This window comes from Anas acuta, chromosome 5 (genome assembly GCF_963932015.1).
Source record: "Anas acuta chromosome 5, bAnaAcu1.1, whole genome shotgun sequence".
NCBI classification, from domain to species: Eukaryota; Metazoa; Chordata; class Aves; order Anseriformes; family Anatidae; genus Anas; species Anas acuta.
Window position 1 is genome coordinate 24,206,192 of NC_088983.1, and position 17,712 is coordinate 24,223,903.

General features: G+C 37.1%; 1 protein-coding gene across 5 annotated transcripts in view; it reads right to left on the minus strand.

The window, feature by feature from the left end:
- Positions 1–895: 895 nt before the first annotated feature.
- Positions 896–17,712, minus strand: part of YLPM1 (YLP motif containing 1) — a 38,195-nt gene continuing 21,378 nt past the window's right edge. For 3 of the 5 annotated variants that reach the window (XM_068683209.1, XM_068683211.1, XM_068683207.1), the window contains 13 exons: positions 17,148–17,322; positions 16,855–17,000; positions 16,391–16,545; positions 15,731–15,793; positions 15,246–15,365; positions 14,810–14,986; positions 14,514–14,597; positions 14,155–14,238; positions 12,661–12,747; positions 9,536–9,587; positions 4,152–4,282; positions 1,720–1,899; positions 896–1,306 (listed from right to left, as the gene is read on the minus strand). In XM_068683209.1, coding sequence (XP_068539310.1) covers positions 1,753–1,899; positions 4,152–4,282; positions 9,536–9,587; positions 12,661–12,747; positions 14,155–14,238; positions 14,514–14,597; positions 14,810–14,986; positions 15,246–15,365; positions 15,731–15,793; positions 16,391–16,545; positions 16,855–17,000; positions 17,148–17,322 — 1,421 coding nt within the window. In that variant the 3' untranslated portion in view covers positions 896–1,306; positions 1,720–1,752. Of the gene's footprint in view, positions 1,307–1,719; positions 1,900–4,151; positions 4,283–9,535; positions 9,588–12,660; positions 12,748–14,154; positions 14,239–14,513; positions 14,598–14,809; positions 14,987–15,245; positions 15,366–15,730; positions 15,794–16,390; positions 16,546–16,854; positions 17,001–17,147; positions 17,323–17,712 lie in introns of those variants that run through there. The other 2 variants (XM_068683208.1, XM_068683210.1) reach the window with 2 other exon arrangements.

A 17,712-nucleotide genomic window follows, 5' to 3' on the forward strand; every position in this document is an offset into this window, starting at 1 on the left:
CCCAACCTAGAAGAAAACCACAACGTAATCACTCAGCAGAGCAACAAAGAGTAGCAGAGAAGGAAATTCAGGACTTCATTTGCTTCCCTCAGAAAGATCAGGAGAAAAATTTCAGGTCACCACTAAAACAATTATTTTAGGATTTAAACACCTTGCCTGGTCACAACATTGTCAACACAAGGTATTTGCTTCAAAACCTGAGAGGACGAAAGAAAGTTTTCACCAGCAAACCTGTGATACTGTGCAGAAATGGTATGTCAGCATCTATGAAGATTTTGCACCACTTTTTATAGTGTGGACTATTATTTTTCAGCAAGTTCAACATACTTATACAGGAATACATGGGTAGAACTTCTGGTGTCTGTTGCTTCTTTTTATGATGTTTCTCTACAAGACAGTAGACTTACAAATGGAATGAAATGTCCTGAAATGTCAACCAGTGTTGACTAAAAGACATAGTAAGACCAAAATGAATTTTCTATGCTGCCCTCCAAAGAATGCTACAGTTGAATGCCATAGCTTTCAAGTTCAGCATTAAAGAACCATTTTTCTTGCATTACTACCCTGAGTATTTCAGAGGCATACAAAAAAATTTATACTCACGTAGTAATGGAAATTTGACAAAACTGAGAAACTAGGATCCAGAAAATGATCATTTCTGTTCTCCCAGAAGAAAGAGAATGATAATGGCTCCTAAAGGCCAGCAAAACCTGGGGCCTTAATGGAGCTGTCTCTGAGAGGAAGAGCAGGTGATAAACCTAGAAGACAGGACACATTCCAGAGTTATGAGCACCTCTTCCAGGTAAGGATGGCTCTGAGCACTGTCAATATGTGAACACACAGACCACAATTAAAATGTGAAACAAAAACCATGCTATATGGTCCACCAAGAACACAGAGTTTATAGTGAAATTTATTGTTCTGCTTCCTAGTACAATAAGCTACAAGGTACATACAGTATAAAACGAGAACGGCCACAAAGCAAAGGTGATAAACATTCTGTGACAGTACAGTGGAGGTAACATCTGTCTAATCCTTCCACTTTATCCCACAAACAGCAGCTAAAACTACTGGCCCTCCCCTTCCCCCCCCCCCCCCCCCCCCCCCTTCAAAAATATTAAAAAGTAAACTGTCTCTCTCACTTAGGAGCAGCGGGATTTTTTTTTTGAGGGCACTGGTTATTTGCCAATATCTCAAAAAATTGCTGAAACTAAAATACCAAAAGAAAAACTGTGAAGGTGGGAGTGACATGACCCATGCAAGATGCTCATGACACCTTGGTTCACATCTCCTCAGAGCAAATGGCCTGTAAAGAAAGGAAAAGTTTGTTACATCATGTAAAACAGCAGCTAAAATGGTCAGAGTTAAGATAAAAGTAAGCAAAATCTGAACTTGACCGGCCCAAGCATATAGCTAGGCTATTCTTATAATGAAAACACTTTTCCTTTTAGCAGGGCTTGGAAACTCTGATAGCTGACAAGTTTTCTCCTTTAATTTTTAGATGCTGTACAGGGGAACGCACACTGAAAAGTGCACAGCTGACAGCTACTATAGAGGATTCCAAATCAAATAATCTTGTCTGGGAGAACTCTAACAGAGGCAAGACCTGCAACACTCAAAAACCCAACACCCAACCCTAAAAAAAACCAACAAACTAAAATAACCAAACAAATAAAACAATACCAAGGCCATAAACATGCAAAACCACCGTATACTTACCTTAAAGGCACAAAATTCCCATTAACCACTTTTTCATATATACTTGGTACGGTTGAGGGCTCTCTCAGCAAGATGACCACTTTCATCTGTTATCTTCTCCCAATCTGTTTGTCCAACAACAAAACCAATGGCCCTTTTCCTGTCTGCATCTTTTTTTTCTTCTAGATCTGCCCACCGCACCTATGGAGAACACACTATCAGTAGGACAATCCCTTATGAACTCCTGAGACACATCTAAGCTTCCCACTGCAGATGAGAGTATAAGAATTCTGATTTGTACTCATTTTAATTCCAGCAGGTAATTATTTTATTTTGTTCTCTGATGAGTAAAGATAGAAATGGCACCGGTTACATTATTTTTAATTGAATATCCTGAATGTTCAATGAAGTAGAAAAAAAGGTAGGTGTGATTAACATTTTCCATTTCAATGCCATAGTGCTGAGAGATGAAGAATCACTACAGTTACTTTCCTACGCAAAGCAATGCTTCCTTCCCTTTCCTCTACGGCTCTTCACTGTCATGCAGATCACTTGCACTCATCCTGTTCAAACACACACAGTCACTTCCTCGCCCACAAACCCAGACACGATGTGGGGGTACGGGGAGGGGAGTGTAACTGCGGGGAGGGAGGAAGGTGATGATGAATGGCCACCGTCCAGGAACTCAACAGCAACACACAACTGCAGGACAAGAAAAACAGTAAGTGAAGGAGCCCTGACATCCTGCTGATCGGTCCCATTCAGACTGATCTGTTACTTTTGGACGTACCCATATCACCTTTCTGCCAGCACCCCCCTAATTCCACATTCTATCTGAACTTCCTCAGATATTCATATTGATATGCAATGCCTGATTTCTTCCACCATCACATCCCCTGAAAATGTCTTAGTAACTCCCTTTCTCTCACACACTGTTCAGTACCACCTGTGTTTTCTACTTGACTTTACAAAGCAAACCAACAAACCTAAACACGGACTGTCAACTCAAACTACTTTTAGGGGCAAAGTTGAATGAATTGCATTGCTGATCAACTCATTCACTAAAAAATAAGTATGAAAAATAACTTGGCTGCAAAATCAACTGTAGTCTGTAGAAGACCCACAGTTTCTTATCAGCTTTAGTGCAGAGCTAGCTGTAACAGGTATTTCTAGATTTGTATACATATACACACATCATTCTCCCCTCCCTCCCTGGTTCCTTACATTTTCCTTGAAGCTAACATAACAAGCTCCACATACTTTTAACCTCATGTTTTGTTTTAAACGGATTAATATACAATATAATAAACAGATTAACAAACAATAACATAAATTCACAGTGGATAGAGATATAAATCCAGACAGTTGAGTATCTGCTTGAGTACAAAGCTTATGGCAGAAGCAATGAGTTAGAAAGCATGTCTGAGTATCTTTATCTGGTAGTAAATGTTTCTTCACATACTGTATTGTTTGCACAGATGCAAATGATGTTCCTTTTTTTGTTTGTTGTTCTTTCATTTTTAAATAAAGATTCACGGGACATATAGAAAAGCAAACTAAAAAAATTAGTCTGTAGTTATTAATGTTGGCTACTCTCTGAATGTAAGCTTGTATATTCTTTTCCACCACATAGTGGTATTTGTGATAATCCTACCATTTAAGAATACAGAAGAATACCAATGTGTTATCCATGTCAAATGGTAAATTTTAGCATGTTGTATCAGTCAGATTTGAACATGCAATTCTGAAAGCAAAAGCTTGTCTGTTTTGGAAAAAATAAGCACCCTACCTATTACCTCTTTCATCTTCCTCTATGATTTTCTTTTTTCAGTGGTATTTGAAAAGCAGTTTATGCTCAGAACAGAAGTACATATAGAATGGTTGAAGCCATCTTCTTAAACACCCTCTCCCAAGCTATATGCAAGGTATATGCAGGAGATAACTTCAAGGCTTTACTGATAATGGACCTACATAGTTGATGTTTTCCTCAGCTGAATCTTTTTGAAAGTTAAGAACAGTGAATTGTTTCTCTGCCTACTTATTATAAAACCTAACAAAAAATTAGTTTAATAAAGTCACCATCATCTTGTCTTAGAACATACAGCATATATCACACCATTTCATCACACAATGTAAAGCCTAAAAAAAGACTCCACATGTTCCTCTGAAACGAAGTGCATCTTCTTCCTCAGCACGAACTGGGACATGACTCCATTCTCAATCTCAAAAGCCATGCCATGCATAGTTAACTTTCATTATCTACAACTCCTCACTTCATTATACATGATCTGTTTACCTCTGGAAGACTCTATTCTCCTACAGAATCTAATGGAAAATGAAAAGCGAATCAGTGAAATCCCCGTATTCATATACGCTGACTGACTTGATACAAACTCTTCATCACAGAAACCTTTCAGTGGTCATCTACAGAAAGTCATTTGAAAGTTTATTACCCTTTTCTTTCCAGGTTCAGAAGCACGAGTATCATAGTCATCTGGAAGCTGTAGATAATCTTCCATTCTGCTGGCAATGGCTTCCCAGTCACGTTTCCTTTTAGTGCCAGTCCGCAAACCATCCAGCTTGTCTGAGAACAAACACAGAGCCTCAGAGTTAAAGGAGATTTTTTTTCCTATTATTCACACAAACAAGATGTGAGAGGAAATATTTTCAAAAGAATGATCAGCAGAACTTGCACATCCAGCTTATCTTGATAGGCAGTATGATGAGAGTTGAAATAAACTAGAAGACTCAGCACCATTTTCAAGTTTTATTGATCTTTCACATTAACTGTGTGGCAAGAACACTCAGTCTTGTTATTTGTACGAGGGGAAACAGCTTGCTTTTCTGGATGCTCATACCATATAGAGTCTGTACTTACAAGTACGATACAGCCACCATAGCTCTTTAAGGAACTACAGATCCACCTGTTCTGTATTAGAACACAAGACCAAAGCTGTAGCATCTCTCCCAGATTTGGGGTTTAATACTGTGTCAATCATTACATACATGCAATATCATGGAATAAGTGACGATCATATAATTTTACGCATCGAAAACAAGTTTTTGAGGTTCTGTTTCTGCTGAACAAAACCGTCCCCTGAAACCCTGACTTCCCATTTTTCTTCACCCTGCAAGGAAGAAACACCCCAAAAATTCCTCCAGGACTGGAAAAAAATCTCAAATTTTTTTTTGTTTCATGGTGCAAGAAGTCAGTCACAAATATTTGAGAAGTATGCTTGTCCAACAGCCATCATTTTCTTCTTTTTCTTATTGAACAAATAAATGCATGAAGAGAAACAGTTCCACTCCTAGGTTCTAAAATTTTGTTCCTCTTTAGACACTTATTTTCAGTGAAAAAATAACACCTTCTTGAAATTATGTGGTCAATTGCTTTTGGAAAGGAGATGAAGGAATTTCTCATTTTAAGATTATGAACAATAAGACATGAAAATGAAAGCAGTGTTCACAAGTTGAAGTAAATCCTAGTACTAATTATGTTGCTGTACGCTATCATTTCATAAGCCAAAAACTAGGCATATGCAGAAGGAACACTAAGCTTGGTAGTTACATTCTGAGAGCCATTTCCAGTGATGTCAGTAACTGTGCTTCAAAAGTCACCACTGTAATTAAATTTACCCACCAAAGGTCTCTGAAATAAACCAAGTACAAAGCAACATATTCTCTGGAGAGCAGAAGAGGATGTTCAAGAGTATGTATTTAAAGAAGATCAGTTCAGAGATTTTTTTTTTTTTTTTTTTTACTTAACATTGGAGAGAGAAGAGCAACAACAGAGAGGATGTGAGGCAATGGTGATGTAGACATGATACTAAAGTTCAGTGCCATAACCTGGTGAAGTGATTTCTCTCTCACACAACTCTAAAGTTTTTAAGAATCCACTTCTGTCCCATTTCTCTAGAACAGATACAGAACTTCTTCCAAGAAAATATTTTAATCCCTCTCTGAAAACAAAACAGAAAAGCAAAAAAAAACCAAACAAAACCCAAACCAAGCAAATCAAAAAACAACACTTCAGAAAACTGTGTGCAGAATATTTGTATCTGTTTCATGATATCTTGTGACATGATTCATTTAAAGTTCTTCTTTGCTCTAAGTTAAATCTGCCAAGTTTGAAGCTCAATCTCCACAGAAAGCTGGTACTCCCTCTAGAAGACAAAATTAATTTACAAAATATTCCTCTGTTACTCCAGCACACACCATACTCACACTATTCCTCAGTATTACTTTCAGATCGATCAGTGTAAAACATTCACGGAGTAAGGGTTACGAGAAAAAGAAGAGGTATTTGAAGGGATAGCAACAAACAGATTGAGGAGCATTTAGGAACATAAAGAACTGGAAGTTCAGGAGCTCTGCTGACAGTTATGCATAACACAGGCGTATTCCTGTTGGAAGGTAACCTGCTGTGATGCAAGCAGATCTTATTTCCAGTGTCCCACTCCCTGCTGCACACAGACCAACTGAACACAGTCCCAAGAAAAGTGTAACTCAACCAGGGGAGTTCAGGAGGCATTCAGCCCATATCAGTTCCCCTCCGTCCCTTTTTGTTAGTGCTATACAGAATTTATTTTAAAATGTTTTCTCCTTCCATTTTTGAAGTTGGATTGCCTTCCTTTCCAGAGAGATCTGCTTCCACCCATACTCTCATAGTTCACATGCAGCAGACACACTCTAAGGAAATGTCAAAAGCCTACCACAAAATATATACATATGTATTTTTTCCTGAAAACAAGACAAGGTGTCATTTTGTAACAACGGTGCTTGTGAATATTTATGGCAGATGATGATTACTGAGTGTTAAACTATCAAAGAAATCACCATTTCAATTTTAAAAACAATGAAACAGCAGCATTTTTGAAAATCTGTAGAATGAAAAACTCACCTTTAGAATTTTAATAATAGCTTCTGAAAGTAAATTACTTACTTTGCTCAAACTAAATCAATCGACTACTTTTTTTTGTTTGTTTGTTTGCCTTTCTTGTACAAAAGCTACAAAGATTTAAGTTAAATGTTATTTCCATTCCAGAGCAAATTTTACAGTGATATCAGAACTTCAGCTATGGCGTTTCTCCTTTAGTAGAAGTTTGTCCAACTCACCGCTAAGCCACACTTTGAAACACAGTACCATACTAAATACTTAACACAGTCAAATTTTAAGAACATTAGTCCATTTCTGTGAGTTTAAGAGCTTGAGTGTACGATGCACTGCGACAGACTGAAACAGTAGTGACCAGATTTTAGAATAAAAATGTGGCTGTGCAGTCACAACACATAAGGAAACGCTGTACCAGCATACACAGTCAGAGGAATGCATCAACCCTGCCAAAGTAAATTTGAACTAAAGCAAGTGCTCTGGGGCAAACAGCATGGGGACTGGCACAAGTCAGCACTGCAGCTAGAAGAGCTCATGTTTTTCAGACCTTTTCTAAGGCCTTCTGCAATTAGTAAGGTCTCGTGTCCTCCTGTAACAATATCTATTCAGAACGAAAACCAAAAGAAAACCAAAAACAAAAGAGGACTTACAGAATTGTTTTCAGATTCTGCACTTAGACAACCTCTGCAAATGCATGCCCGCTGGGACTCATGCAATAAACCTAATGGGCAGGCCAGCTCCCAGGAAACAACCCAACTTGGGAATGACAAATGCATACCACAGTTTACATGCCTTTCAGGAAATAATTCTGATATGTCATCTACTGAAATGGGCCTGTGAATAACCAAACAAGATCTTACTGTGAATTAAATATAATTATTACTCAGACTGCAAGTGCTTATAAAGCATACCCTGAGCTAAAAGCTGCCTGCCCTCACAAAGTAGTTTTTCAAAAATAAACAAACAAAACAGCATTTGTTACATAGGAATGCCAGGCTTTTTATAACATATGTTTTGTCAGAATTTACTTTTAATCTGTAGTTCTCTATATTTATAAATATGAATCTAGAGGAATTCAGTAGTTAGGAAAGCAAAATTATGAATACAGATTTAATAGAAAGACCTTCTCAGCACCTGTGACTTACGGTATGCTAAGATCCAGTTTGTTAACTGATTGATATAATTCCAAGTCTTGCAAGTAATTTATGTTAGAGTAAAATTGACTCTGCTGCTCTCTCCCAGTTTGACGTTTATGTTAACTGGAGACCATAAAAAATCCTCTTGCGTTTTCTATTATGGATTTTCCACATGGAAAGAAAGTCAGCAAAATTCTGTTGTTAGCAGTATTCGATCATGAATGAGGTAGATTTTGACAGCTATCTGTAGATTTCTGCTGTAGCCACAGTCCCCACATTACTAGAAACTACCCATAAAAACTTTTAGAACACACTCTGGACTCCTGCCATATTTATAAAAGGCATGGGATGACTTGAAAGTTCTCTCTATGCAGCACAACACATCTGTTCCTACTTAGTATTTCAAGAAGAGTATATATTATTTGGAATAACACACAACGCCATCAGAGCCTTGCGTTCTTCAACAAGGCAGAGTTGGAAAAAAATCATTACAAATTTAAGAAATAATCTTAAGATATGAAAAGCAATTAACTTGTATACCAAGAATGCAGAAAAATCTTTGTCTTGAACTGCTAAGCTGTTCGACATGCTGCAAGCATTGAATATGAATCTCCTCCAGTTTTACTGCAGGTGCCACAAGGCCAATATATTCCACAAATACTTAAATGACTTAAAAGAGAGCACAGCAGCAGAAGACATGGTGCAGCTAAGCAGTTAGCAGCAAGAGATGAAAATTTGCTTTATGTAAGCCAGAATTTCTGATGCTGTTTCTGTTGTACAAATGTTATTTTGGTTATTGGAAAGTAATCATACACAGGGCTGTACCACATGCAGAAGATCTGAAAAAATGCTAAGACATACTGTATCCCATTCAGGTATTTATTACTTCTCAAAGATGTGATAGAAAATAGTAGTTTTACGCACTTTCCATTCATAAAATCTTGGCTTAGAACCATTACTGTTCACTAGGGAAAAAAATAAAACGAAAAATCCCACAAAAACATAATGACTAAAGATGTCTTTCCACATGTACATATTGCATCATATCCATGGTGCCTGCATTTCAACCTGAAGGTCGCTTTTGACTTTGATAGAATTGTAATATTAGCACTTATACACAACGCAGCCAGCAACACTGATCGGAACAGAAGTGCAGCAAACATCATGCCCTTATAAGTCCTGGATAGTCCATTCTGTATCCTACTAAGAAAAATCCTAGTACCCTCCTGGAATTCGAAATGCTTAACAAACTTTAACTTATTAACACATAACTTATTGAAAATATGATGCCGATTCATTCAGAACCAATTTCAACATATGGTACTTCTTTGTCCTCATACATGCCAGTTTTTGCAAGTAAGATGCATCATCAATGCAATTTTACCTACTATGCAAGTCTCCAAGAAAGTGAGTAGTTACTGACAACATTTATGCTTGAGAAACACATATGCAGTATGAACAAGAATGCAGTGCAATGTAAGTTGACTCGTCACTTTTTATAATACAGAAGAGATGAATAAATAATAAAAATACCGTTTTAAAAAAATTTACAACACAATACCTTCCTTGAACAGATGGAAGAACAATTAATGAGTATATAAAACAGCAATGGTTAGAAAGTCATAATTCCCATGCCTCTGGTGGCAGAGAGAAATTCCTTTTCTGTATTGAAGCTTTTGCAGTTTCAGATGTGTATGAGACCAGTACATTTATTTGTCTTTGGTAGGGAGGCACAGTGAAAATGGAAATTAAAGTTTTGCAAATATCATCAGATACCAACTATAAGAAACAGGAAAAAATAAATACCCACCTAGCTTTGCCTCAGAAGTGTCCATCTCCCATTTGCTTTTCGGAATGTAACCCTAAATCATACACAGAGAGAAGCTCGGAGGATTAGAGAGAGCAACACATGCATATCACTTTTGAACTGGAAACAGCATTACAATGGGAGCTTAAGGTATTTCTTTTTGTAAGGCACAATTCTTGTTATCAGATGGAGGAAACAAGTTACTCAGTATTTCACAACTTCTGCATCCACTTACTTCCCTTTCAGAAAGTGACTTTAGCAGCCCTTGCACATCATTACAAGAATGCTGCTCTGCCAACACAGAACTCCAGAACGAGTCTAACAGATAGCAGTGGTGCTGTGTGCAGTTACTAGGTTATAATATCCCAAGAGGCAAAGTTATAGCGACACAATTTATCAGGCATTAAGAGTAGTCAAGACTTTACAAATGCAAGTTACCTTAGTCAAATGCAAAATATACCTTAGTCAAACGTTTTTAATATATTTCCAGATTTACTACACACAAGCTTCATTTAATAATCCTTTCAGATGAACATACTATACTCTTGTATGAGTAGTCAGTCCACATTTTTTTTCTAGTTTAAATGAGGTAGTATCTGCTGAAACTGCGATTTAATAATTTTTTCATTTAAAAATAACCCTCATCATGGTTCAAAGATTATTTCCAAACACTTTTCGCTACACGTCATCATACATTTTACATATAATAATCTTAAGCCAGTTCATTCCTTGCAAATGAAAATAATACTAAATTTGGCAAAAAGGTATTTATTTAAGGTATTTTCTTGTAGTCTTTTCATTTTATACTCTTACACAAATAAATCCTTGCTAAGCAATTATTGATAACTCTTATAAGTAGTTTTATTCCTAATCTAAGCAGCTGAAATTCTCTCTGCAATCACATAAAAAGCTCACTGTCGTGAAATGGAACCCTTGTGAGAGTTTAATTGTTTTAATGATTTTTAATATGGAGGGAAAAGAACTACTCTAACAGATTTCAACAAGAAAACAAACAACTCACAGACCAGTTTTAATATACTAATTCCTTTCCTGCTCTATTTATAGGTTGCCTCCACTGCGAACACCTGGGTATTCATTAATGCTGAGTTACTAAATCAGTGTACCATGACAGAGAGCTACACTGCTTTTGTTTACGTTCAGCATTCTCTTCCAAAATCTTTTACAGACCCTTTATTTTTCTATCAAGCATGTATCAGTGATTTGAGATTATCAGATTTCTCTATTTTAATGTTTTTAATCAAGTCTGTAGTTAATACAAACTAAAACAGTTTGTGCTGCAATATTTCATTGTGACAAATAAATGAATTTCAGGTATATATGTATATTTGTACTTTTCAAACATATTGCACATAAAAATATGCTCAGAAAAGTTATACCACAGCTAGGAGCATGTATTGAACAAAGCAGTGTGTGATACGTTGGTGAGAACACTAAGTTAAATGTGTCAATAATTCATACCATCAAGCACAGAAAAACAAGAATTGTCTGAACGCTTCAAACAACCCTGTGAGAGTTGGCAATAGCAACAGAAGAGTGACTTTGATGGTGTGAAATGCCCTAATGTGTGCTGAATCTGCATAATATCCCAGTCTTCAGATAGGATAAGAAAAGATTCAGAATTCATCCTTTGGTACAAGACAGTTGGATATTTCAAGGACATTTGCCAGATGGAGCTTGAGACTTCTCTCTTTCCCCAGGATTAAGAGAAGTACAGGAGAACAAAATGAAACAGTTTACCAACTGTTCTCAAGAAGGCGACAGATACCAAATATTTTTCTGTCTGACACACCTCTCTGAAATCAGCCATGTGACTGAATGGCAAAGATTACATTCGGCAGATTATTCTTTGCTGTTTTTCACCTCTTGTGACTTGGAATAGAAAACATTCTTTTATGTAGTTTACTTTTAGATAATAATTTGCACAGTTTCCACCACCATGCTTTCTCCTTGTCTTATAAAGAAAAAGCTTATTTTTATGATGTGCTGTGCAACAGGACACTCCCCAGAGCCCATAAACACACACACACAGAGTTATGCGCAGATTTCTCTCAAATGCTAAGACAACTTTCTATTCTAGATATAACTCATTTTCAAGAAATGAGAAGCTAGCAGCCATATTCTTGTAAACATGGATGCATTTTTAAAGAGTTCTAATCCCACTTTATGCAGTATCATACTCTGTGCCAGAGAATAATTTAGCAGAGAATGAATCATATTGCTAAAAAGAAGACCAAACAAAAAAGAAAAAAAAAACACATGCAAAGCCCCAAACCAGATGTTTATTAAAATCCACTCTTCCTAAATTTTATTTTTGTTATTGTGTATTTCATCCGTTTTCTATACTACCACTCATGAGGAAGAGTAATTTGCAATTTTCCATCAAGAGAATGGACTTTGCTCATCCCAGACATTTTTGGTTACTTCCTGTTTATTGGAATTTAACTGCTTGGTTGTGGGAACCAGGGTTTGACACATTCAACTCTTCAAGCACTGACCAGTTGTAGCTCCAACACATACCAAGAAGTTACATTCAGAGGCCTTCCGCAGCCTTTTAAGAACTTACCCAAAAAAGCCAGCCTACAGAACTAATCTCTAACCTTCATTCATCCAAGAGATCTAATCCCTTCGCTTGGAAATACCTACTGACAAAGTCAGAAAGCCTCAGCAGTGAAAATATTCTTCGTAACTGTTGTCATACACTATGACAGTTGAGACGAGTTCTTTAGACGTGTGAAAGAAAATAAGCTAAATGAATCTGTGCCCATTCTTCCCAACCCTCCACCTGGTATGATACTTAGACAAGCTGGAAGAGAGAGCTATCATGTACCGTAATTTATAAATAAATATTTGCAAGAGGCATGTTGCCATGATACTCTGATAATGCCATTTGTGGCATACACTCTCAGATTATTTAAAAAAAATCAGATAGGAATAACATGATTTGACATTAAAGTTCTCTTAGAAATGTTTAAGGAACAAATGACTATAGATGTGTGTATTAAAATCGCACTGCTAAGAATGGCAATGGGTTGGCATTTATAAGATCGAGACTCTCCCTCAGACATATTAAAAAGCATTTTGTTAGAGATGGCTGATGTGTCTCCTACCAGTTCACTCTCTTCTTCCTCTGCTGCATCCTTCTTGGCTTCTTCTTTCTGGTCTTCAATATTTGCATCAAAATCCTCCATCTCCACCTGTTACAAAGCAAAAGCACAGACTTGCAAGGCACTGCTTGACTTCAAAATCTCATCGTTTTAGTAGGTTAAGCAGAAGATTCCAAGCTCAAATAGAAGAGGAAAGATGGGATTAATTTTTGCAAGCACTATGCTGTGGTTTATATGAATACTGGCTCTACTTCTGCTTCCTTCAAAGCAGGTTCCCTTCTTGCTGTAGTGAGAAACTGTTGGGAAAGTAGCAATACTTTGTGATCCTCCTTCACATGGATTCTTTGTGCTACCAGTATTTGTAACAGTAAAATACGTCCCTTGCATCATACACAATCACGTTTCAAAACCTGAAATTTCATAAGAAGATCTTAAACTTATCACTTATGCATCACTTGAATGGCACTCTCTGTATAGAATGCATCTTAGTCAAGCCTCTAGCTTAAGTATTTACTTACCACAGTGTAATGAACAAAAATGGAATCTTTAAAACACATCTAACCCTGCCAATCTAATGGAATACTTTCTGGAGTCCATATCTTTAATGGTAATTCATGTGTGTACTCTGAAATGCCTGATACTCACACATACAGTTATGCAAACCATTAGTAAAACCTTGATGAACATATCAGAGTAAACCCCTAATATGTCCTTCTCTGGGTCTACTTGAGAGCTGAAACTTTTGCTCTCCTCTTGGAAATTACTATTTTACAATAAAAAAATATCTGTAGAGTAGAAAATAACCTGCTGAGATCATGACAAGCTGCAAAGAGTAAACACCTTTCTACTTCAGCAGGTCAACAGTTTCTATGGCCACGGCACGAGCTGTTCTGACAGTAACATGCAGCTCTGGTACATTCAATACAACCATTAACATAGTAGTTTATTTCCAGAGCTCCTGAAATGTCTGTCAAAGACCGCAACAAATAGAAAGATAACATATCCAAGATATATGTCATGGCAAACCATAAATGGAATAAAAGGTAGCATTCCTCTACATTAAGTGTAATCTTCCGCTATATGTGTTTTATTTACTACTTTACTGCACAGGTCTGGATTTCACAAAGCAGGGATCCAGAGGAGTATCAGCTATTTCTCAAATTGTGAACCACTAAGCTGAAAAGGTGCCAAGGTTTGCATGAGGGAGCAAAAATAGTCTTTAATTGCTACTAAGCAGTTGCTAAAGTGGTTTCAACTCTTCCTCAAAGATGCGCAAGTCGGGGCTCCAAAAATGCCTTAAAATATATCTTGTGCCTTTGTACTTAGGTCGTTGATAAGAATAATGGAATATACTTAACTGACAGCAATTACATCTTTCTATAGTGCCAATTATATGGCAGTCCTGTTTGTCATCATACCTCATCATACCTTCCTTTATTTTTTCATTATAGCTACATCTCCATAATTCATCATTTTAACATGCAGAGATACTCTTACCTCTTCGATAGCAGCATCTTGCAATAGGGAACGAATGTCCAGGCGCATCATGTGACGTGGCGCTGCCTCCCAGTGATCAGACATCTAAAAAAAATGCACCAAAAAAACCCAAAACATAAAAATGAAGCACCTCCAAAAACATAAGAGATTGAACAGAAAATTGGGCTTCTTATCACAAGAAAAGATCTATCTGCACTTAAGTCATTTCAGTCAATCCTGTGAAATAACTACCAGCTCTTCTTAGAAGAAAATTGTAGGCGTTATGTAGACTAAAACAAGCCAAGTTTTCCAACAACAGCAGGAGTGAAAACAAAAGGAAACTTGCAATTAATCCTATGACTCCATATGTATACAGTTACCCTGCTGATTTCCTTTAGCTTGCGTCCATGAATATTCCTCTTGGAACACGTCTGGTTATCTGCACTCATTTCAGCTAAGTACACCTAGAAAGAAGAAGACAATATTAAATGTTTTAAATCAGTTTTTAGAGTTTTTCTATCTGGTCATAACTCCACAGCTGTACATTCTAAGAAAGGTAAACTTGCAGCTCTAGACCATAACACTCTTCCTTCAGTTGGGAAGGACTTTGCATTCAGAAGTTCAGAAATGCTGGTATACAGGTGCTAGGAAATTCAAATGCCTTTTAGGTATTTACCTCAAAACCCTTGGTTTTTGCTGCACTCCAAAACTGCTCAAAATGTCGCACTCTATCATTGATAGCATCAAGGATAATGAAGGGAAAGAATCCATCATCCAATGTCTTTTTGAAAGTTTTAAACATGCTGGTGCGATAGGTCTCTTCCATATCAGCTTCATATTCATATTCCATCACCTGAGTCAACGACAACAGCATTTAAGAAAGAGGACACCTATTAAGCTGTTAACATTCAACTGCTGAATGTCCTGACCACAAAGTACATTGGCATGAGAAAACCATCTTCCAAAATTGACTTTCAAATATTTGCCCATTCCACCCCTACGTTAGATTGATTTGTTTTTGAAAAACAGTCCCCACACCTCTGCAAAGCAACAGACTGAAATTCCACAGTATCTTGCTTCTTTGTCAAAATAAAAAACTGAATTAGGAGTACCTTCTTTTTTACTTTTTTCCCCGTATCTGGGTCTCTCTCTTCCTTTTCTACTTCAGTGATGAAATAGTCATCCAGGCTGAGCACTCTTGGTGCAGGTCCTCCACACTCTACTTCCTTATCCTGGGAAGAAAGCAAAACAGAAATACTCTTGGGTACCTGTAAAAAAATCCATTCTGTTACAGAAGACCTTCAATATGGTTTTGGCAAATGTCAATTCCCTTCTCTATATTCAAAGCAAGAAGAAAGCAGTATTCCTTATGGTTACTAAGCGTGGACAGGATTCACATGCCACATGAGGACACAAAACATTAAATAACAACAGACTGAAATTCCAGGTCTTGATCTCGTCTCTTCCAGGTCTTCCTGCTTTTTCCAGTATGTCTGACTTAATTTTTATCTTGGTATACTGTACAAACAGAAATAAAACAGTAGAAAGTACACAAAAGAGACAAGCAGCACTACACAGTGAGCAGTCCTTTACGTACCCTGATGAGTTTTGCTACATGTGTCTTCCCACTGCCAGGCAAACCTCTCATTATGATTACAATCTGAAACAAAGATAATGTAAAATAAGATAGAAGACTGTACTAAATCAAACAAATCTCTTATACAAAGAAATTCTAGAAAATTACGTGCCTTGGGCTCACAATTTTGCCAACAACAAGAAAAGCCAGTACCATGCCTCACTCCCACATTTTACAAACCAGGTTGTAATGCATGGTGGTAGTTCCATGGGAGTAATAAGATTATGTGATGTTAATCGTCTCAGCAGCTCACACTGCACAAGATGTTATGAAACTGTTTACAATAATTGAATTAGTCTTGTCTAAACGTTTTATTGCCTGGATCTTATTCTTTCTTCTATATGGTGTACTGCCAACTCTCTGACAGGATAAAGCCAAGTCTTTCCTCTGATACATCAAAAACCCAAGTAAAGATCTCAGAAGAATCTAAAATACATGAATATTACCAACTAAGAGGAATTTCATATTAGCTTTCCTAGGAGGTTTACATCTCCTGTGGACTTCTTAGGGCTAGGCTACAACATTCTGAGTATTAGCAATAGAACCAACAGAATTTACAGTGCTTCCCAATGCATTCAGACTTCAGAGAAACTGATTGTTACTGTTGCAATGCATACTCACCCTCTCTGGCCTGCTATCCCGCCCTGGTGGCTTCAAAATATCATCTACATTTTTAGATTCTGGCTTTCTTTCCACTCGTGGAGCAGGTGGTGGCTGACGAGGCATAGATGGAGCAGAAATAGGAATCCTTTCCTCAGGGTAATTTCTACGATCACCTTCAAATTCCAGTGATTGAACAGAAGAATTTTCTTAGTTCAGTGAAATTAGGAATTTTAACAGACACTCTTTACTTCAGGATAAATTCATGGATGTCTCCCCAAAACAATTCAAAGTTCTAATCTTGAAACTACTACACAATAAAAGATATTTTTAGCAGAGTATGTAATTGTCTTTTCCCGATCTCATCACTACTGAGAAACTAAGCTATAACATTATCCAAATAAATTTTCCTGAGTTCTATATTATGAAAAATTATTTCTTTGTTAAGAATATTTTAGTAGGTATTCAGGACTGAGAAACCATACCTCCAAACATGGAAGGCCCATGATCATACGCTGGACGATCTGTCTTTCGTTCATATGGTGGTCTTTCAAAACCACCCCGCCTGGAGGAGGGATGTTCTTTCTTGTCACGGTAAGACTGAGTCCTTGAAGGTGCAGTAGGAATAACCCTGCCAAAATAGTATTCTGTGTATTCGTAGAATTTTTTACTATGGATTCCAATAAGAAATTAATAGGTACCTCAGTTAAAACAGACAGCCTGACACACAAAATAGCTTGAACCAGATTGATTTCAAAAATGTTCCAAAACTACACACCTATCATCTCGGGGATGACGTTCTTTTTCAAATCTCTCTCGATCATAGTCCACAGAACCACGGTCTCTGTGCAATTCCCGCTCTCTCTTGAAATCCCGGTGGTCTGTATTTGAATTACCTTGACGCTCAAAATAGGGTTCACGATCTCTTTCTCTGTTGTAACGACCAGGGTGATCTGAAAGGAGAAACCCACGGAAACCCAAACTATAAAAACATATCCTGAATTTACTATTTTTGAAGGATAAACAACAAAAGTACAGGAAAAATACATAGAAATTCATGATGCGAGGGCTAAAACAAACTCAGCCACTGAATCTCTTTCCCAAACTGTAAGAGACAACCATAACATGCAATCCTACTTAAAGCTACTGAATTGAGTCTTGAACATGGCTTGATCAATGACCGTATTACTCCTCTTGACGATATAAACTGTTATTTTTATGGGCCTTGGAAGGCAATAAAGTGGTTCTTATTTAAATTAGGAGTTACTTAGTTTAAAACACACTTGTAGTGCCTTACAACCTTTCTTATAGGCTAACTAATGGCCTGTGAGCTAACCAAGGGC